Source organism: Phaseolus vulgaris, chromosome 2, assembly GCF_000499845.2.
Source record: "Phaseolus vulgaris cultivar G19833 chromosome 2, P. vulgaris v2.0, whole genome shotgun sequence".
Taxonomy (NCBI): Eukaryota; Viridiplantae; Streptophyta; class Magnoliopsida; order Fabales; family Fabaceae; genus Phaseolus; species Phaseolus vulgaris.
The window spans coordinates 20,105,868-20,129,190 of record NC_023758.2 but is presented as its reverse complement, the minus strand read 5'-3'; the positions used below and the strand labels follow the sequence as shown (position 1 = coordinate 20,129,190).

The 23,323-nt window shown below is 34.8% G+C and overlaps 1 protein-coding gene across 4 annotated transcripts in view; it reads right to left on the bottom strand.

Annotated features, from left to right (window-relative positions):
• Window positions 1-2,516: 2,516 nt before the first annotated feature.
• LOC137810873 (protein NAP1) overlaps window positions 2,517-23,323 on the bottom strand; it is a 31,407-nt gene continuing 10,600 nt past the window's right edge. For all 4 annotated transcript variants that reach the window (XM_068612351.1, XM_068612352.1, XM_068612354.1 and 1 more), the window contains exons 8-24: window positions 22,400-22,525; window positions 22,196-22,303; window positions 20,786-20,830; window positions 20,570-20,712; window positions 19,688-19,820; window positions 18,988-19,098; window positions 17,558-17,636; window positions 17,037-17,230; window positions 11,574-11,719; window positions 10,638-10,719; window positions 10,373-10,483; window positions 9,645-9,770; window positions 9,441-9,580; window positions 9,260-9,356; window positions 4,035-5,026; window positions 3,553-3,762; window positions 2,517-3,319 (exon numbers count right to left, since the gene is read on the bottom strand). In XM_068612351.1, the coding sequence (XP_068468452.1) occupies window positions 2,830-3,319; window positions 3,553-3,762; window positions 4,035-5,026; window positions 9,260-9,356; window positions 9,441-9,580; window positions 9,645-9,770; window positions 10,373-10,483; window positions 10,638-10,719; window positions 11,574-11,719; window positions 17,037-17,230; window positions 17,558-17,636; window positions 18,988-19,098; window positions 19,688-19,820; window positions 20,570-20,712; window positions 20,786-20,830; window positions 22,196-22,303; window positions 22,400-22,525 (3,333 nt within the window). In that variant the 3' untranslated portion in view covers window positions 2,517-2,829. The remainder of the gene's footprint in view (window positions 3,320-3,552; window positions 3,763-4,034; window positions 5,027-9,259; window positions 9,357-9,440; window positions 9,581-9,644; window positions 9,771-10,372; window positions 10,484-10,637; window positions 10,720-11,573; window positions 11,720-17,036; window positions 17,231-17,557; window positions 17,637-18,987; window positions 19,099-19,687; window positions 19,821-20,569; window positions 20,713-20,785; window positions 20,831-22,195; window positions 22,304-22,399; window positions 22,526-23,323) is intronic.

Sequence of the window (23,323 nt, the reverse complement as noted above, 5' to 3'; positions counted from 1 at the left end):
TACAATCGACAACATCTCCCAAGATTTCATCACTTGATCACATATCTCTCTTGGATGAACAATCATTTTACATTTTGATTTGACATTTTTATCAATTTGTAAATAACATAACAAATTAGACACTTCTAGAAACACAACATTTATTACATTCATTAGAGCAATATATCTATCAATGACCATGATCTTTGGGTATGAATCAACTCTAAAAAACAACATTTAAGTCTCTCAATGGCCCATACAAAGTTATGTTGTCATTCTGATGCGAGTAACATAAATGCAACACTGAACATCAACCTCATTGAGGTAATACCAACAACTTCAAGCAACGACATCCTGTACCTATTAGTTTTGTATGTATTATCCATCATCAACACAATGTTAAAGGCATTCAATAGCTTCACTGAATCAAGGCGTGTGAAAAATAAATCTTGCACGAAATTCTTCTTTTCATCAAACCTACACCAATGGATATACATGTCTCACTCAAGTAACATCATCAGTTATTGCATTTCAGTTCTATCACAGTTCTGATTTTTTACACATATGAATGGCTTTGTAAACTTGCTCTACGATGGGCACATTTTTCTCATTATGCTCTTTCGTTGTTAGCAAAATATTTGTAGGCTTCACTGTATTGTATGTGATCCATAAGCATTGACTTTTCATTAGATGTTAACCTACCAACATATGGATGACAAACCAATGTATTTGCCAAGCATGATTATGTGACCCACAAAATAATTTCAATGTTTATACTTCACCGCTTTTAGAGTACTCCCTCTTAATCTAAAAGAACAATCACATTTTCTCATCCCGACTAGAAAATACCTACAAAATGTTATCACAACTTCTTATTTAATTTACCAAATAATACACAACCTAAACATATTTTTCAACCTTTACATTTACCTCATATGTGGTAAACGGGTCACTACATTCATGTGGCTTGCGTACATTATCTAATGTTTTACAAGATATTAATTCATCGATATCAACATCATCTAGTCCCTCCCACACATCAACCTCATCATATAACCCTGAGTAAAATCCTTTGTTAGTGTCCATACTCCTACAAAATAACATGTTACCAACATGAAATACCAACAAAATATTAAAAAAGACAACAAAACATTACAAAGTTTTTTTCCAAAATAGAAAATCCATAAGAGAACAAAAAACATTTCAAAATACCCTTTCTAGACAACATTTTATAAATTCTAGATTCACCATTCCAAAAATCAAAAAATGTGTTCTAGAAAGGATATTCCAAAATGGTTTTTTTCTTTCCTGATTTCCTATTCCGGAAAACTCTTTGGCTTATGGAACACCCCTATCCAAAATGAGTTTTTCTATGAATTCATTTTTCCTCATATGGTTTGTCTATTCTGTAAAAGTATTCCCATAACTTGATTTCTGGAAACCACCACGCCCCATAACCACCCAAAACACTTCAACAGAACTCATTTTTTACCTCCAACCACCAACAAAGTCTTCAAAAACACACCACCACCTCCATCGTAGCTCCACCGAACTCAGCGTTTCTTGCATAAACTGCAACGATCATACCTGCAAACCAACCTCTGTCATGGAAGCTGCCAAATGTAATTTGGGTATTTAAAAAAACATTGGGGTACAGGAAAAAAACGTCTTTTAAAGATCTCATCATCCAAGGTTGCATATGATGTAACCATTTGTTGGTGGTAGCTAATTAGTATTTTGCAATAACATGATAGGAAAATAAACTACTTGCTTTGGGCGAACTGTGCTCCATTCTAAGACGAACTGGTTCGCAAGGTCAAAGAATAAAGGAGCAAATTCCAAATCATTCCAGACTTTCTCGTTTCAGTTCTTCCAAATAGACCAAAGAAGAGTGGATAATTTTAACTTGAGACTTAAATGAAGTTCCCGCAATAAATAAAAAGTAGCCTCTCAACTCCATCCACTTCCTCCTGTCTTCTATATGTCTTCTTTTATACAAGTATTTCTCCACAAAGGTGTGATATTTTTGCTACAGCCAAATGCATTTTTTGGAAGCCTTAATTGTTTCTTCTTTTTAATAAATTCAGTAATTACAATGTGTATGAGTGAAGAACTTGACATGAACATTGACGAATTAGAGAGATGTTACCAGCTTACTTACTAATATGCAATGTGTTTTCCAAATATATTAAAAATGACCTGTACAAACACATATATATACACACATATATATATATAATAAAAATCACAAAATTATGTAAACTTAACTTTTACATTCATGAAAGTTAATTTATTGCAAAATTGTTTTGAAAGACCTTTGGTTAATACTCGAATAATGAGCTATCACAACAACTATATAATGAAAATTCAGTTCGAGTAAACTTGCGTATACTGGAGAATATATCAATTCATTAATTTTACAAAATTTTAATATAAGCTTTTGTTAAGAAAAAATAAATTTCTTGTACGTATGTCCTTTCATTTACTTTTGAGTCATTTTAAGCAGAAAAAAAAATGAACATAAAAATGTAGTGACGTAAACATAAATTTACAGTAAATATCATTACTAATTGCATTCGAAGCTACAGAATACCTCTGAGAAAGGAAGATGTCAAGATTTTGCTATATGAGCATTAAATAGAATGAGCACCTGGTTGTGGCTAAAACAGCAGGGACTTAATATGGCATTGATTTAAACTATCCAGGCGACTACAAAAGGAGGATTTAATATGATATACATTTTGCTAAAATTTGTGCAAAGCTGCTGGATGATTAACGGTTATAGACAAACTGATGACTAGCAGAAGGTATAACTTACCATCTTCTGTTGGTATTATATGAAACAACTTACTACTTGTATGCTAATGGACCAGATCTAGACACTGCAAACCTAGGAAGTGGACTGGGGCCAGTGCTTCCAGAAGTTGAACCTTCAACAGACTTTACCCTACTACGGCTGGCACTGTAATCCAAAGGCCCAGAACTACGATAGTTCCTTTGCTTGTTGTCCATGCTCCTTAAGCTGCCAATATCAGCATCATAGAGGTGCTCCTGACTATGTGACGATGATCCTTTGAAGTACCCAGTATCATGGCCATAATACTGTGGTGAGTCCCCCCCACGAGGATGCCTTAAGACAGGAGAAGCATGTACAGCAGGTGAATGACGGGGTGATGCGTTCAGTATTGCCAATGGAGTGGATTGAGTATCTGCGTAGTATTGGCTGTATACTGAACGGAGAATGGCATATGGAACGTGGGTTTCCAGCGAGCTTCTTGGAAGGTAAGGTGAAATCTCACAAAGTTGGTCTAAGAAGATAAGCTGTGCTACAAGATGAGACCTGTGCAATACCAAAATACAAAATATCTAAGATAACCACAAAGTACAAAATGAAAGAATAATGTTTCCTAGAAGACAGAACTGATTAGTACAAACCGCAGATGAAATTCTGCTTTAATATATTGCAACATTACCTACCTAAATAGTATGTGTAGTTTTCCAACACGTGTATATATAAATATACAGTTATTTGTGTTTCAAAAAAATCACAACACAACACACGCACGCATTTACCTGTGTGTTTCGCTCCAAGAATCCAGTATGATATCTGCCGAGAGTTTCACAAACAACTGCAATGTGGACTTAATACTCGCTTCGGCCGACATATGACTTGATAATTCAGGATCCATTCCCTCGACATGTCCATTTCTTAAAGACTGCCGATGCTGATGTTCCCGTTCCATTCTAACGAACTCACTTCCGGCAATCACTGCAGAAATGCACCTGCACGATATCATGTGATTAGGGTTAGACAGACACCAAAATTAGTATATTCTAACGGCAATGAGTAGTTTGACTTCTAAAATATTGCCAAGCAATGGAGTCAAATACTATACGAATAATTTCCAGTTCCAACCCTGTGGAATTACTATATGGAAGTCAATATACTGGCATCGGACTTAAGTTATAACTGGGCAAACACAAAACATTGTGAAGTATTAAACTCCATATTGTTTACAACCAAGTAATTTAAGCCAAAACATAACCATACCGACCTTGCCAAGCAATGGATATTGTTACTAAAACCCTCCGTGTCAACATTAAATGCCGTGGTGGACCAAATATTAGACATCATGAATGTGGCAAATAAGTACGGTAAAAAGCCCCATGATCCATCACTTGCACCACCTACTTCCTCCAAAATAGATCTTACCCAAACTGAATCATGATCATTAACAACACCAACAGTATTTGCCACTGTTCTCATTCTCCTGATTTCTTCCTTTTCTGGTACTCCATCAGGTAGATGCTTAACCACCCCAGCTAGCAATGAATGAATCAAGGGAGCACCTTCTTCAAGTATAGCACCAGAAGCCTCAGCTAGTAGCCGATCAAAAGCCAGTGCAAGGCCAGCCTGAACACAAAAACCAATCACAGTTTCCAGATCAACTATTTGCTTCACAGAGGCTTCTCTTTCAATTCTATCACCAGCGTACAGACTGGTAGCAACTGCTTCTAGCACATCTCGGTTTGAGCGTAGTGAAGTGTCAATGCAATTTAAAAGAGCAGCTGTGTGTTCTTTTAGCATTCTGTCTAGCCTGTCTACTCCATATCCACCAAAAATACGTACAAAAGCATGTAATTCCCTGAGATCAGTGACTGATTCTGCAAAATATCCACCAACAGGCCTTGTACTCCTGAAGCATTTATGAATTGGAACAAACAAAATCCCAGCACCTGAAACATCCTTGATTATGTTTTCGATATACCAGTTGCATACAGATTCAGTGGCTGATCCTGTATGTTGGTCTGTTGGCTTCTCAAACAAGTGCAGAGAAGAAACTGGTCCTGAAAAGGCTTCTGAAAGCAAAACTTCCCGAATACCCTGAGTAATGTCCATGCTGATGTGTTGTTCTGCAAGATGAACAATGCTAATATGTCTCTTAATCAGTGATTCCAAAACAGTAGGCCGTTGAAGATCATTATCAGTTTTCAGAACACCAAGCAATCTTCTTCTGAAGTTGCCAAGAATGCATTCTCTCATGTACTGCACAAACAGTTTGATGAGTTAAAATAATGACAGAATGAACAATGTTTGGTTAAGAAACAGTAAAATTTGGTGGAGTGAGAGTGGATTCATATAAGACTAGGGTTTCATGCATTCATTGTTACTTGAACAAGTGACTAATCATGGTTCTGGATCCTCTAAATTGAGTGGTGCACTTCAAGAGTAAAGTGCAGCATTGATAACCATTGATGGGATAATCAATAACTTAAAATTTTCTGAAATTTTAACACTGGGGTAAGAGATCATGGATATCCGCAAATCAAATCCTTTAATTTTCTTATGGAATACTATCCTCACTTTGACCCTTAAACCAGACATTTAAGTGGAAACGATTTAAACCCATGAACCTGGTTGGCCCAAAACAAATAAGAGCTCACAGTTTGGTTCATATTGAATAATAGAGATACCTACAATTTTTCCCCGTGAGGATCTAACCCAAATTTGACCCAATATCACGCCTACTCAAAATTCTATCCCATATTAGAAGAGTTGAAAGAAATAGATGGAATGTATTTTTGATGTATTTTACAAATGTGATTACAGTCTCAATTTATAGACTGTTTACAACCTAATTAAGAAAAGAAATAATAGGTAATGAAGGCAAGAAATAATAGGTAATGAAAGCAAGAAATAATGGGTGATTAAAGTTGTACAAATCAAATCAAATCACTAACAAATCTATTAATTACAAAATAATTCTCCTGATTATGCAACACTCCCCTCAAGTTGGTGAATGTATATATATCATACCCAACTTGCAAGATCTCTGAATTGTTTTGTGGGAAGTCCCTTAGTAAACATATATGTCATCGCCCAACCAAAGTGTGTTGCCAGGAAGAGAATAATCCTGACTGTATTCATTTTTGCCACTGGAGCAAAAGTCTCCTCATAATCAATCACATGGGTTTGAGTATACCCTTTTGCAACCACCCTTGTTTTATACCTGTTAGATATTATTAGATATAATTAGATATAATTAGATATAATTAGATATTATTTGATATTATAGATATTGTTAGATATCTCATATTTATGTAATGGGCTTAGCCCATATGTTCCTTTTTCCTATATAAACATAACCCTATGTGTTCAATATACACAAGGGATTTACCCTATTCTTTCTTTTCCTTTAATAATACCAATCCAGTGTACCATCAAATTTATACTTAACTATGTATATCCACCTACAACCAGTGTTATCAATATCGGATAACGGATCATATCGGAGACCCCAAATTTCCTTTATAGAGTTATAACGGAACCCATATCGGGTTATGGCGGAAGCATGGCGGTCGAAAGAAATATAATATATATATATATATATATATAACTTCAAAAAATGCAAAAATAAGAAGGGTGGCGGCGGTCAGTGGTGGCAGAGAGAAATAAGAATGTGTAATGGCTGTGGTTTAGGGTAATATGTGTTTTAATTGGGCCCAAAATAGGCCCAAAAGCCACACGTCAGTTTTTAAAATTTTAAGGTTGAAATAGTGGGCCAAAAGCCATACTAATAAGGTGTTTAAATTAGGATTGCCTTCAGAGCCACAAGTCAGTTTTAAAATTTTAGTATTTTTAATTTAAATTTTAAAGTTTTTATTATTTTAAATATGAAATGGGCCTTTGGCCCAAACCTTTTTCTCTTAGAAATTAGGGTTAGGGCTTTTGCACCCTTCTTCTTCATCAGTCGCCGCCCTTCTTCTTCATCAACTCCTTCAAGCTCCGCTGCCAACAATTTTTACCGATATTTTGGATATCTCCGATATCCGTTACCGCTCCGCCATGGGCCGCCATGCGAAATCCGATTCGCCACCGCCTTGTTGTGGCGGTGGTCTGGAATTCCGCCACCGAAATCCACCATGGCGACGCCATGGCCAATAAGTGATAACACTGCCTACAACCCATTGCTTTCTTATCTTTTGGTCTCTCTACAATCTCTCAAGTCTCATTCCTTTCTAATGTGCTCATTTCTTCATTCATGGCTCGAATCCAATTCTCATCTTTTAAGGCTTCTTGTACTGATGTAGGGATTCTAATAGAATCAATAGCAGAAAGAAAACTCTGATGCCACATAGAAAGTTTTTCTATAGACACAAATTGGGATATAGGATATTTGGCACAAGATCTTTTTTCTTTTCTCAAGGCAATAGGTAAATCATTTAGGTTAGGTTCAAAAGCAGTATTTAAGGTGTCCTCAAGAGTCTCATAGGTATGAGTTCTCACAGGTGTCCTCAAAAGTTTCAATGAAGTTGTTGTTTGACCAGGACAGGTTCTTGTTGCCTTCGTTAATATTGTTTTCCAAAATATTTGTCCTCACTTGTAATGATGTTGGTGCAAGGTCTTGGTCATCCTTCATTTAGTACCCTAAAGTCCTTATTTTCTGTTTTATTTACAAAAGTGTCTGCTGAGTCTTTTCATTGTGATGTTTGTCAGTTTGTTAAACACCATCAAGCAACTTTTCTTCCCAATGGCAATAAAAGTTCTAAACCTTTTGATCTTATTCATTCCGATGTATGGGAACCTTCACCTATTCCTAATATCTAGGGTGCAAAATGGTTTGTTTCATTTATTGAAGATTTTACTCAGGTTACTTGGATATTCCTCATGAAAGATAAGTCTGAAGTTTTTCACTTGTTTGTAAAGTTTTACAAAATGATTTAAACACAATTTGAAAGTCCAATTAAGAGATTGTGTTCTGATAATGAAAGAGAATATGTGAACCAAAATATTTCCAAGTTCCTCCAGAAAAATGGAGTTGTTCATGAATTAACTTGTGTGGACACTCCTTAACAAAATGGGATTGCTGAAAGGAAAAATTATGAAGTGGACTTTAAACCTAACTCAACCTCATAAAATCAGCTTATGAAGTGAGGTTTGCACCCACTTATATACAATGAATTGTCCCAATCTCTAGTCGATGTAGGATCTCCAACACACCCCCCTCCCTCACGCCGAGAGTGACAGCTCCTGTGTGGGATAACATATGATGGGTGGTTCGATAACGGTCCGATAGCGGGTGGCCTGATAAGCCCAACAAACACTCGCTAGGATAGGCTCGAAATGGCTCTGATACCATATTATGAAGGGGACTTTAAACCTAACTCAACCTCATAAAACCGGCTTATGAGGTGAGGTTTGCCCCCACTTGTATACAATGAATTGTCTCAATCTCTAGTCGATGTGGAATCTTCAACAAGAAGATCTAACTCCAACCAATGTCCAATCATTATCATTGCAGTGTGATGCCTCCGGGCCATTATTTATTTCATAATACTACTACAATCTAGATACATGACTTGGATAGAAGGTTTCTAGGGCTCTTGGCTTAAACTTCTATCAATAAGAGGCTCAGGGGAACTTTGGTAAGCAGATTTAGCTATCATTATAACAATACTTTTACATCTGAAACTCTCTATAGGGTTCTAGACCTAAAGTTGCATTATCCACCTCCATTTCTACTGTTCTTGACTTGACTATTTCCCTACTGTTCTTCCTTGATTACAACCACTGTAGGACAAAATTTCTAAGCTCGATCCCTAGGTTCTAGGAGTGAGAGGCAGGACATCATTTACCAAAATCAATATATCAATAAGAAACAGCTCCTCACGAAAATTACACTAGAGTTATGAGATTTCACAAAGAAGAATTTTTAAATCAGCCTAATGAAAATGAGAAAAGAATAAATTCATATATTTAAACATGGATTTTCCATAAAAAAAAATCAAAAATAGAAATACCTCTTTCTTATGCTATTTTAAAACATCTTTTACAACCTTGATGCATGTTTTCTTACATAACCTCCTTTATTCAGAAACCCTGATATTAAGCAATAAAACTAGGAAAACATCCCTTACTAGTTGTATGTTTCCATATCCAAAAAATAAGGCGCATTTCCATTTTCCATTAACAAAAGACTCACCCTGTTCCTATTTCTCTCCATTCTATCATACACAAATATCTTTATAATATTTTTACTGTTTTAGAATCCTTCCTGGATTTGCATATCAAAACATCATGACATCTTTTACTGCTTTAGTTATATTACACTGGACCATGATACACAGTTTCTTCAAAAGAGCTGATAATTGTTACCCATTCAAGCATAGATTTTTTACTGGCCAAATTTTGTGCAAATATAGCGCTATTGACTGTTTTCAACAGATAAGTAAATCTCAAGAAGAAAAAAGAGGAAGAAAAGGAAAATCCATTCCTAACCTCTCTCAGTACAAAGACATGGTTTAAAACACATATAGGCTCCATATCATTTAAAACTGAGCACAAATTGGTCAACCTCTGCATTGCAGCTTCTAACCTGTCGTTAAAAACAGTAGACAAATTAAAAGAATATAATTATTGGTTACTCATACATATTTTAGATGGGATTATTATGACATACATTTTGATAGAACCATTATTTTCAGGAAAGCTCTCATGGCCAGGTAAAGGAAAACCAGCGGTTCCTTTTGGAGATTTATATGATGGAATGGAAACTCTTGACGTCTGATTCAGATACGAAGCTGCTTGCTCTGGAAGAAGCTGATGAAATCCAAAGGTTACCTTTCAGAAATGGAGGTAACTTGTTAGCTAAAAGTATTTTTACCTGATTCTCTAAGGCACCAAATCCTCCTTCAGAGTCAAGAATATTTATTAATCCTTCCAATCCTCCCATGATAGATTCGATCAGAGATTCAACATAAAGAACAGCATCCCTGCCAATTTTTGTAACCTGCTTGCAGCAAAATTTACAGTCACGACCTTAGTTCAATATTTCCATATCTTGCTATCATCACATATAACACCTAATGATCAATCAGGAAGTAGGAAATGGAAGTTTACATGACTATTAAGTCAATATGAGGTTTCATTTTTCAAAGGTATTGGCATTATTTATACTTTTTGAGTTTTTACTACTGATGAGATAAGAGAAGTATAGATTTGCAGTGAAATCACAATCCACAATTACTATGTAGTTTCAAACAGAACATTTCAGAACTCCTTATTCAGAAATTTTATGAAGCCTTATATGTGAATCCACCACTTTTAACAGATCCATAAGCAACATTAAATCTATTTTTATTTTTGTAATGATAAGTTTCTCCATTTTCCTTCAACAAAGATATTAATGAAAATAAAAGATTGCATTGCAGTAAATATTCTGAATATTTGCAGATCAAGTATTCAAGTAAGCAAAAGAAAGCAACAAAATACCACCATAAAGGAAGCAAAATGTAACTCCAAGCCTCCATCAAAAGGCGTTAGTAACGGTTTACTAATGTTGATCACTACTTGAGAGTTAAAGTAAAACTGCTCTCAAGGATTTGTTTTTACCTCTTCTGGAACAATCGGAGATGCACACTCAGGAAAACTACTAGCAATCCCAAGCCATGCACAGCAGTGTTGAGGACGCCCTTCTGGACCAAACATGGTGTTTCTAAAAACCTATTATAGGAACATAGTTTGGGTTAAAATGGAAAATAAAGGGGCAACTTAAATCCATACCCTAAGGTTAACGTCTTAGCGTACAAACTAGGCATCATTCATTCTAGAGAAACTGAATAAATAAATAAGTTGGGTGTGGAATATGGGCACTCACAGCTGTGAGGTGTTGGTGGTAGAAATACAGCCTCCTAAGACTACCATGCTTTGAAAGTACGGATTCCAATTCATCTACACATCTGCATAAAAGAGAATCACTATGCCATAATTATATCTTCCAAGTTTTTTTAATTTATTATGTATAGAGAAATTGTCTGGAATCTCTAACTCTGCTGCATGCTATGGTATTTGTATTTACACGGATGTGAGTAATTGCATAATACAAGCCATAATCTAAAAGCATAATTCTACACACGGCCCTCTAGTAATATATATAAATTATAAAAGAGAAGAGAATACATGACACAAAATCAAGATATCCTCCTAGTACAACAATGGGGCAGGGATGAATCCTTGTGATGTGTTACTAATAGTCAGAGAAACTATTTGATTAGCACACAATGAGGATACAAAATCAACTTAATTATAGGGCAGAAAGCAAGAAATCTTCAGCAAAAAGATATAGCATTATGTTCCTCAATTCAATATACTAATTCAAACTAAATTAAGTTCATCTGCAAAAACATTTTCGCTATTGATAAGTAAAGTTGTCTGTTTTGGAAGATTTAGGGTTTTCAGGAGCAGAGCATTCCGGGTCACAATAGGTCACAGGTCAGAAAACATAAAAAATTTCCTAGACACGAAGACAGAACAACCCACAATTTTGCACAGCTGCCATTGCAATCTCACAAAATCACAATACTTATTGACATTGTGCTTGTAACACAGCCAACGCTCATGATTGTAAAATCATACGATCTTACACAAAAAGCTGATGATTTTCCTCTAACATGGTAAATCTCATTTTCTTATAAATGGTGTGGGGAGGTGGGAGAAAGCGGATTTTAAAGATTCAGTTAATCATTTGATTAATGAATTCCTCAAATAAGTATCAGAATGGCATAGTAAGGAAATTAAAATTGTGGATACAAACCTGGACCAATTGTAAGCAGCATTCCCTTCTGACAATAATCCTTCTTTGCCAGTGGAAACTGTAGCTTTCTCCAAATGCCTAATGTTTATGGATGAACGTGAAGATGTGACTATCAGTAAAATTGATAGCCAATCCTTTCGAAAATCCTGAAAATAGTAAGGAACGCTCTTAACACATTACGTAGTCTATGACTAGAAAATAAAGAGAAATGACAAATAAAAACTAGAAACTAAGGGTCTGACACTAAAAGGGCTATACAAACTTTGCATGCATAAGAACTCTAGCATGAATTTCAACTATTCTTATTTACCATACCAATGACTTGATTTATAAGCAAATGATGTGCACAAAACATTCGGAATGAAATAAATTCTACTCTAGCATGAGTTTCAACTATTCTTCTTTACAATTCCAATGACTTGGTTTATAAGCAAATGATGTGCACAAAATATTCAGAATGAAATAAATTCTACAAAAGTAGCAAGTGGCATCTTGGTTATGATTATTGTCCGTAACCGCATTTATTATTTCCTTGTTTAGCATATTACAATTAATAAGGGAAATATGACTAAATCATAGGGATCTAATTATATCCTTGAATCATGGGGATTTGATTAAATAAGTGTTGTTATTGTATTTCCAAAATTGGCATTCTAGCCTTGTATATATGACTAGTGTATTCTTAGCATAAATGTATACAATCAATATATTCTACTCTAATTTCTAAGATGGGTATCAGAGATCTCAAATTTTGGGAGCCACCTCAGACAGCGCATACCAAAACCATAGACAATAGCCTTCATTGCTATCAATCATCTCAAATGCATTGTACGATTTTGCAATTTTACTCACGTTTTTAACTACATTGGCTGCTGCTATTGCCACCGTTGTCACCAATTGGACAACAACTAGATCTATGGATTCGTGTCCTACCATTAGACTTGATTCGTCTCCTACCACTGTGTCGCCAGCGAATGGATCTATGGCTTCTTCAAATGTCAATATGGCCAATCCATCTATATAAACTAATTATGTCAATGTTCATCTTTCTATTGAAAAATTGGATGGAACTAATTATGACATTTGGGCCTCAATTATTAAATTATGGCTTAAGAGTCAAGATTATGTTGATCATCTTACCTAATGTGTTCGCAATGTTATTGCAAATGCGGCTTCTTGCTGGTTGAAAATTGATGCTCAATTATGCATTGTTATTAAATCTACTATTCACTCATCTCTAAAAAAATTTGTGTTTTTGAAACATGTTCAGAAGTTTGGAAATAGGCGAAGTTATTATACACCAATCATACTCGTCTTTATAGTGTGTCAAAATCTCTTTACCCTTGTTTCTCCCAAACGTCTTAAAGGTACAATGGTTGAATATTTATGTAAACTACATGCTCTTTATGATTTTAATGAATTGTTGCCTCTGCCTCCACTCCTTCTCAAGAACTAGAGCAACAGTCCAAGTTCCTCATGTTATTGGGCACACATGGCCTTCCTGATGATTATTCGCATGTCTGTGATCAAATGTTGGGATCTCCTGTGCTTCCCAATTTTACTTTCACTTGTTCTACCCTTCTGTGTGTATCGGGTAAACACATCACTGATATACCTCTTTCAGTTAATGACTTTTCTACTTTAATCTCTCAACATTATGATCTCACTCGCCCTTCCAAGTCAAGCAAAGGGCATCACAAGTCCTCCTAGAGCTATTGCAGTTGCTTGTTCCTGTGCAACCTTCTACTATGGACCCTACTTCATTTGATATCTCAGGCCAGCTTGCAATTTTCAATGAATTTCTTAAATGGTAAGAGGATCGTCAGAACTTTGGTTTCATTGCTTCTGTTGCACATTCAGGTACACCTTTTGCTAGCCTTACTCACTTCAATTCTCTTGGTCCTTGGGTTCTTGACTCAAGTGCCACCGATCATATTATTGGTAATAAATATTTTTTCTCTTCCTTGTTTACTTTCGGTTATTTACCATCCATTACCATGGCCAATGGCTCTAGGGTCTCATCCCAAGGTGTTGGTACTATTCATCTTCCTTATTTATCTATTGATAATGTTCTTTATGTTCTGAATCTCCTTTTAACTTATTATCCATTAGTCATCTAACTCATTCCCTTGATTGTGTTATTTCTTTTACCAAAGATTCTATTTGTTTACAGCAGGACGGATGATTGGCACCGGATGTGAGTCTCATCATCTTTACCACCTACGAACATTTCCACATCTTGGCACGATTATGGATTCTCCATCTCTCATTCATGCTTAGCGAAGTCATCCTAGTCTTACCAAGATGAAACACCTTGTTCCAAGTCTGTCCAAAGTGTCTAGTTTGTCTTGTGAGTCCTGTCATTTAGGTAAACAAAGTCGCAGTTCTTTTCCTAGTAGTTTGTCTTGTGAGTCGTGTTATTTAGGTAAACAAAGTCACAGTTCTTTTCCTAGTAGTGTCTCACAATGTGCTTCATCCGCTTTTGCCTTAGTTCACTTTGACATTTGGGGATCAAGTCGTGTTAAGTCTAATTTAGGGTTTCAGTATTTTGTTACTTTTATTGATGATTATTTAAGATGTACTTGGTTATTTTTAATGAAATATCATTCTGGGTTGTTTTCTAGATTTCAATCTTTTGATAACGAAATTGAAAATCAATTTAGAGTTTCGATTTGAATCTTACGCAATGATAATGCTCGTAAGTGTCTTTGTCCTTATTTTACCACTTTTATGAAATCTCATGACACTTTTCATCAAACCTCATGTGCTTATACCCCTCAACAAAATAGAGTGGTTGAGCACAAGAATAAACATCTTGTTGAAACTACTCGTACTATGTTACTTTATGGAAATGTTCCTCAACGTTTTTGGGGTGTTGTTATTCTTAGTGCATGTTATTTAATTAATCGTATGTCATCTTCGATTTTAGAGAATAAAACTCTTCATTCTACTTTATTTCCTTTTGAACCTCTTCATCCCTTACCACCTAAAGTTTTTGGGTTTACACGCTATGTTCACAATTGTTGTCTTGGTCTTGATAAATTATTTGTTAGGTCACATAAATGTATTTTTTTAGGGTTTACTAGATCTCAAAAAGGATATAAATGTTTTTCACTCTCTCTTAACCGTTATTTCATTTTTGCAGATATCACCTTCATTGAGTCTTCTTTTTATTTTATTTTAAGTCTTTATCTTTTGCACTTGTGTCTCCATCTAAACAAGTATATATTCCAGTTGTCTTTGATCATCTTGTTATATCTAGTGTGCCTAAAGATTTTCCTCCTCCACCACCTCTTCAAGTTTACAGTCGTCGTCAGTCATCCCATCGTCCACAAGATGCCTCTCCTCTAGTACCAGATCCTCCGTCCCTTTCGGCTCCGATAGTTGAACCTGATATTCCCATTTTCATCCATAAAGATATACGTTCGACCCATAAATCCTCTCCACATTATATTGTTTCCCACTTCTCTTTCATCTTTCTTTTGTGTCCATTCCAAAGTTTGTAGGTGATGTTCATCCTGATTGGCGACAGGCCATGCTTGATGAAATGAGTGCACTGTAGAATAATGGAAGTTGGGACCTTGTTCCTTAACCTTCTGGGAAATTTTTTGTTGGTTGCACGTGGGTTTTGGATATCAAAATTGGTCCTGATGGTACTATTGATCGTCTCAAAGCTCATCTTGTGGCTAAGGGTTATACCCAAATTTTTTATTTAGACTATGGTGATACTTTTTCTCCAGTAGCAAAGATGGCTTCAGATCGCTTTCATAGCCATGACTGCTCTCCAACAATGGTCTCTATATCAACTGAATGCCATGCTTTTCTTTATGGGGATTTACAAAAAGAAATTTATATGGAGCAACCTTCTGACTTTGTCGCTCAAGGAAGTTTTCTGGATTGGTATGTCGTCTCAGCAAATCCTTATAGGATCTCAAGCACTCTCCCAGGGCTTGGTTTGGAAAATTTAGCCCAAGTTGTTCAACAGTTTGGTATGACTCGCAGTAAAGCAGATTATTTAGTTTGTTACCGTCACTCGATTGTTAGGTGTACCTATCTCGTAATATATGTTAATGACATTGTTCTTACAGGCAATGATCACCATGGCATCTTACAGGTAAAACAACACCTTTGTCAACACTTTCAGACAAAAGATCTTGGCAAACTCAAATATTTCTTGGGGATTTAGGTAGCACAATCAATAGTATTGTTCATTCTCAAAGGAAGTATGCATTGGATATTTTGGAGGAAACTGGATTAACGAATTCAAAATTTGTTGAGACATCTATGGACCCTAATGTCAAACTCCTACCTAGTCAGGGGGAGTCTCTCTCAGATCCTGAGAAATACAGAAGATTAGTTGGAAAATTGAATTATCTTACGGTCACTCCTGTCCAGATATCTCATTTGTTGTTAGTGTGGTGAGTTAATTCCTTAATTCACCATATGTTGATCATTGAAATGTAGTTATTCGTATATTATAATACATTATAGGTTCTCCTGAAAAAGGTTTGTTATACGGTCACAATAATCATACTAGAGTTGTATGTTATTTAGATGTCGATTGGGCAGGATCTACGTCTGATAGAAGATCCACTTTCGGGTATTGTGTTCCTATTGCTGTTAATTTAACTTCTAAAATGTTGTGACAAGATCTAATGTCGAAGCGGAATATAGAGCTATGACTTTAGCTACTTGTGAGCATATTTGGCTTAAATAGTTACTCAAAGAATTGCCATTTGGAGAAGTCAATCAAATGACACTCAAGTGATAATCAGGTTGCCCTTCATATTAGCTCAAATTTCGTCTTTCATGAAAGGACCAAACATAGAGATTGATTGTCATTTCATTCGAGAAAAGATTGTGCCTAGAGACATCAAGACTGAATTTGTTATTTCGAATGAACAATTAGCAGATATTTTCACTAAATCTTTACGAGGACCTAGAATTGATTATATTTGTAACAAGCTTGGTACATATGATTTATATGCACCAGCTTGAGGGGGAAAGTTGAATGTAACGAGCTTAGCCCATAGTTTATATTATTATGTTATTATGTTATTGATTCTGTTATTATTTTTATCTATAAATAAACACCCCTATGTGTGTATTTTACACAAGGGATATCAATCCTATATTTATTTTCTTCATTCTTAATACTTAGCATATTACAGTTAAAGTGACTAAGGGAAATATCCTTGATTATATCCCTGAATCATAGGGATCTAATTAAATAAGTCTGTTATTGTATTTCCTAAATTAGCTCTCCAGCCTTCTATATATGACTGAAGTATTTGTAGCATAAATGTTTGAAATCAATTTATTCTACCCCAATTTCTGAGAATTATTAACTCAATGCAAGAATATTTATATCAATGATTGTAAAGCACTGTAATCCAAAAAGCATACACATCCCATCCCACACTTAAGATATTAGAAAATGGCCACTACAGATGTCTCACATACCGACAGGTCACAAGTGATAGCAGATATATTTTCACCCTGTGGTTTGGGCAAGTTTTCAAGGTGGTGAACGATCTGCTGAAATAGTCCTTTCAGGCTAGCATCAATATCAAGAGCCACCATTCCGGGAGTTCCTAGTAAAAACCGGATCCTTCCAGCACAGGATGAAAGATATGACAATGAGTAACCTCGAATTGCTGCACTCAAAATGAAACAACATTTAACAACCAAAATATCCATTAAAAATAAATTAAAGAGAAACGATATACTAGTGTAGCATCAATTTGTTAACAAGCCAATGAATGCATCTACTTGCATAGGAATTCGGGAGTGCCTCATCAATAGACTTCATAATAAATTAAGGGTATAAAAGAAAATTAGCAATTAATACATCTCAAATCAAAGTTATATTTCTTTTAATTAGGACAAAAAAAGATACACGTAATTGTTTCTTGGATAAAGGACCAAAGATAGTACATATTCCCTAATGCAGGATAAGTCAGTACACATAAAGCTAATCTAACCTGCAATGTATTTGCGTACCAAACAACATAAATGATCCATTCCATCTAACAGAAATCCAATTGTTGGGTCATTTGGATCCTGAAAACATGATCATGAAATTTCAAGTCAACCACCTTATCAATAGATTCCAACTACATGGTAAAAGAAAACTAGAGACAAGAGTTTGTTACCCAGTGACAGCCCTTTAATAAAGTGGCAAATAAAGGCATTTTTCAAACTATTCATGTCCATTACAAATAGATGACATATTTTTCACATGACGCAGTCCCTATATCAAATTTGACTCTTTCCCCTTTCTCTTCCCTTTCAATGCACACAGGGATGGCGAAAAGCAGGGAAAATTGTCTATGCAACTATGTACAGATGTAGACTATGTAAAGTTTGATGTGATTGGAGATTTACCTCAAGGTACGTTTTTTGGGTGGTAATATGGTAACATGGAAGAGTGAGAAGAAAAATATGGTTGTGAGGACTAGTGCAAAGGTAGAATATCGCGGTTCAGGGATTAGTGAACTGTCGTAGGTCAAAATTATACTTGATGATATCAAGATTAAGTATGAAGCCTTTTTGCAACAATAAGTCTACCATCAATATTGCACACAATCCAACTCAACATGATAGGACAAAAAATAGTGATGAACTAGCATTTCATCAAGGAAAAAGTATATATTATTCTCATAGTTACTACATGTTTCCCTTTAACTTTAGTTGACAAATGTATTGACCAAAAGACTTCATGCATAAGCACTTCCAAGATCTTACATGTAAGTTGGAGATAATTCTTAGGAAGTGGGTTTTAAGTTAACTCAACCTCACAAAATCGCCTTATAAGGTAGAGTTTGTACTCACTTATATTATAATTGGTCACATTACTAGCAGTGCAGGATCTCCAATACAACCCCTCATGTCGAGAATTGAACATCTCGAACGTGGGACAAGATATTTATAAATAGTTTGGTATTGGTCCGATAATGGGTGGTATGGTATGCCCAACAAACCTTATTAGGATAAAAGCCAATACCATCTTAGAATGTAAACTTTAGACCTAACTTAATCTTACAAAACTAGCTTGTAAGGTGAGATTTACACCCACTTATGTACTATAATTTGGATATATCTCTAGTTGTGAAATCTCCAAAAATAATAAATTGCATGTCCCGACTTGAGAATGTGTAGAATAATTCAATATTTATTTTCCTTATTTGTAAAGATTTAGTTACCTTAGTTCTTGAAATTAGGTTAATTTTATTGCTCCCGTATTTTCTATAATATGTATACATTCGTAGTCTAAAATTGCCGAGGATGGCTTTTATTATTAAGGATATATATATATTGTACCTTAACATTGAAAAAGTTTGTGATTTTCTTATAAAAGGGCATTAGTTTCATTAAAAGCAAGGCAATAAAAAAGTAAGAGATAAAAGCTTACTATGTCAACTGGTACCACTCGAGTAGTTTTAGATCTTGATGATGCAACTCCTACATGTTGGAAATACCATATCACTTCACATTGGGCTAAAGCCAAGGCAGAAAACACCATCTGCATAAAAGATTAAATTCTCTCAAACAGAATATTTTAAGAAGTGAAGATACATGAAATACTAAAACAAAATTACATAACTATTTACAAAGCTAAAGACACTTCCAGTACTATGTTCAAATTCCCAGGACCGAAATTTTATTTGAATTTAGCATACCAGTCCACCAAAGACAAGTCTAGAAATGTATATGTAAAAGCCCACTAATTTAACATGCTAACAGCCTAACACTAACTTTTAAGTGTCTACATATGCATGCCAACCACCTGGAAATTACACATAAAAATTAGTTGTAGAACATTTTAGAAACAATTATCCACTTGGTTGATAACTAATTAAGTGGTTTCACAGTAAAAACACTCCTGTTAACAAGTTGAGTAACTAGAAATATTTTTCTAGAGCTCCTTTTTCGTAATTTTTCTAAAGATTTATACTCTCTTAATATATGAATCCACAGAATAGATGTAATAATATGCACTTGTATAAAATCAAATCAAGAATATTTACAAGCATGACAATACCAAAAGTTTCAGTAACAAAATGTCTGAGTCAACATTTTTTTCATGCTTCAAAATGCAAAAAGAAAGACACCTGAATGTTAGGGGCCAACAGACTGGGCTGATCAGTAAAAAACAGCACCATTCTCCCAATCTCTTGTTTCAATAAAATTCTCCTTTCATGATGAATAGCATCACAAGATAATATTGCTTGCTCATGCACTTCACTGAAAAAGTCAAACAGTTTTGCGATGAGCACTGTCAGTTGTGATAGTAAGGAGGATTGACCATAAAAAATGACAAGAAAAGACCCAGAAAAGAATAACAAATATTCATATAAAAAAGTAGAAGAGTTGAAAGAGTGATTTCACATAACAAATAACAACACAGAAAGTTTTCCTTCAAAAAATATAAGAATATTTGATTCTTTATTGTTGTCTCCATGAATTTAGAAGGCCATCATTTAGTTCAGTTTTATTAAGTGAACCACTTTGTGCCAAACCCCAAAAATAAAATAAAAAAGTACATCCAAAATCTATAGAGGCTACAAAAACCTTGAATCCTGTAAAATGAAACACCCAAGTGTGAAATCTTAAACTTCCCTAATCCTAACATTGACAGAATAACTACAACCGAAAAATGGTCAAGTTCATCAAATTCTGATGCATAGCAGTTATCAAAATGGTAAAGGCTTTTAGTGATACCACAAAATTTGCTCCCTTCTATTATATTAAATTCTAAGCGCATCAAATAATCAAGGCATGTCCACAAAATGGACAATAATTAATAAGTACCAAGCCTTTAGAATGCATAGCTGTTTTCAGAATTATTCTAAGACAACTTAGAATTCTGTCACCAAATCACTGAAAAAAGTAACCTGGATAATTATAGAGTCATGGACAACTCACAAAATTTGACTATCTCAATCTCTCATATCCTGTGAGACATTAAATTTGAACAGGAATTTTATATGTACCTTATCATTTTTTCAACCTGTTTTGCAACATTATACTCCAAATCTGCCTCTTTTTGCTTTGTGCGTCCAGATTTTGCCATCTTCTTAGACTCTAATATTCGAGGAAGAACGTACAGTTGGTAATCCTCATGCAGAAGAATGTACTGTGTATTCATTTACATATTGTCAACTGCTGTAGCTAAGGACACTATTCTAAAGTCAATGAGAAAAAATTACCTCATCTCTGAATAATGTGAGGACTAAATTCTCCTTCAATACAACCTGAAATACCAGGGCCAAACAGAACTTAGGAAGTATACTTAGAATAACTAAAACCCACACTACTTCAATATAAGACCTTATCGTAATTATGACAACATTTGGATGATTATTAGTAAGTAAAGAGTGTCATTTTTATCTGAAATAAAACTATATCTCAAACTTGTGAATGTTGGTTTGGAAGTGGCTATTAAGGAGTTGTTTGTTTGTTTGGACTTCGACACACAAATACAATATAACACTTTTTCTAGTGGACTTAGAGCCTCACCCTTATAACTTGACCCATCCCACTATTATCTCTCTATAATAAATCTATATATAACTTTTTAATTATACAATTACTTAATTTAAATTTATTTATTATTTTTTAAATTAAGTAATTTGTATGGCTTACCAAGCACATGACTTAACACCAAAAAATATTACATCTATATTATTTAAAAAAGACCAGATGAGATATTCTATAGCATTCTTAACAAATATCCTTCCGCGATTGCCTCACCACAGAAGAGAACACAATTTTTTCAAATGTCTTTTAAAGAAGGCTGTGTCAAGAGTTGCAAACCTCAGCCTTTACCAACCAAGCTATCTAGAGACTGGAAATTAGCATTGCAACCCCATGAACTTCAAATACAATAAATGCTGCAGGGGCAATGGAATTGCAAGTCAAATGGAAAAGGTTGCCAGACTGAGAATGCCTGGGACTTGCTCACTCCCTTGAAATCTGCTTTTCCTGATTTTCACCTTAAGGCCAAGGTGAAAGTTTTGTCTTGCTGTATGACCTAAAGTTAAGCAGGTCTATTTTAAGTAGAGAAGTAATGGACCAGAAGATAACCAAGACCAATTGTAAACAGAAGTTAGTTGGAGTTAATTAGGAGGATTTGTAATAGTTAATTAAGAAGGTTACTATATGTATCAGGAGGGTGAGAGAATTAAGTCATTTGGGGCTTAGAATTGTTAAACAGGATAGTCCAGAGTCTCTCTAATTTCTCAGGGATATACATTCTTACAACACTCAATCTGCACTTACTACTAGTACAGAACAGAGACTTTGTTCTTCATTCAATAAGAGATTCCTAGCTACATCCACATTGTTTTATTCAGAAGTATCATCACTACATGGATAAAGAAAACATATAAGGACCACAAATTGTTCAGCTGGGTCCATTTTCCAAATATCATCTACTAATAATATTAACATACATGGTTGGGCACATAAGGCTTTCTTGTTTAGAAGGTCACCAGTTCAAATCTCAATAATTATATTAACATGGTAGTGTTTTTGCCCCAGTAAAAGCAAACAATTTCAGTACACTGCATACTTCACAATGTAGGTATCTCAGTACAGGTATGAAGCATGAAGTTTACCAAAGCAATATCAATGCTAGTGACACGGCGCAGTTCATCAGGGCAGACTAGATACCCAAATAACACCCATTCTCGATATGCAGTTACATTTGCTAGATCTTGAGCTCTCTGCAGAATTAAATGAAAAGAGAGCATTAGTGCAATTAAAGTTATCAATTTAAGAAGTCGATATCAAGACGGTTTACTAACAAAAATATACATTACCAGTGGATGAGCAGAATTTGTGAGTATGTCTGGATAACGAGGATGATATGGACTTAAAAATCCCTCATTTCTAAGTTTCCTTGTGTCTGTTGATAGAAATATAATAGGGCCCACAGCTTCCAACACCTGGAAAAAAAGATATCAAAATTTATAATTTGGGTTTGGACCCAAGTCAACCTCACAAAATTGGTTACAGATATGGGTTACCCCCACGTGTATACTCTTTTCAAGTTTTATCTCTAGTCACAGTGAGACTTGTGTTTTTCTCAATGATGAACATCCTCACACCCACCATTATTGTACTTAGTGTGTAGATAAGTATGGTAGGTGGTCTGTTAATGAATCAAGAATAGGTTTTAATATAATTTTATAATTTAGGTTTGAGCCTAACTCAATCCATAAAATCGGCTTATGAGGTTTGGGGTTTTAATATCATTTTATATACTCTTTTTAAACTACCTCTAGTCAATGTGAGACTTGGGGTTTTATCAAAACAAATCCTCTAATGGCAATACTTTAGGGAGTGAATAACTGTCATTATATTTACATCACATCCTGTAGAATACTTATATACATGAATTACATAATCAATCTCTAAAGTTTATGAATTAAAAGGAGCTATCTATGAAAACTACGAAAGAATCAAGGAAACAATGAAATCAAAATATTTCTAAGGGTGTCTCTAAATAAGCTTCTACGTAAGGACTTTTAGGAGAGAAAAATAAGAATAAATGAAATTAACTTCTCTATAGATTAAAATTAGTTTATGCCCAAAGTTAAAAATAAAATCTGGACAAGCTATATGAAAGAACTTCTACAAACTATAAAAGAATTTAAGCTTTTGAAATTGTTTGCTATTGCTTGCAGGCCAAAGAAAGAACACAAGATTGTTCAACTTAATTGATTTCCCTTGGATGATGGTTG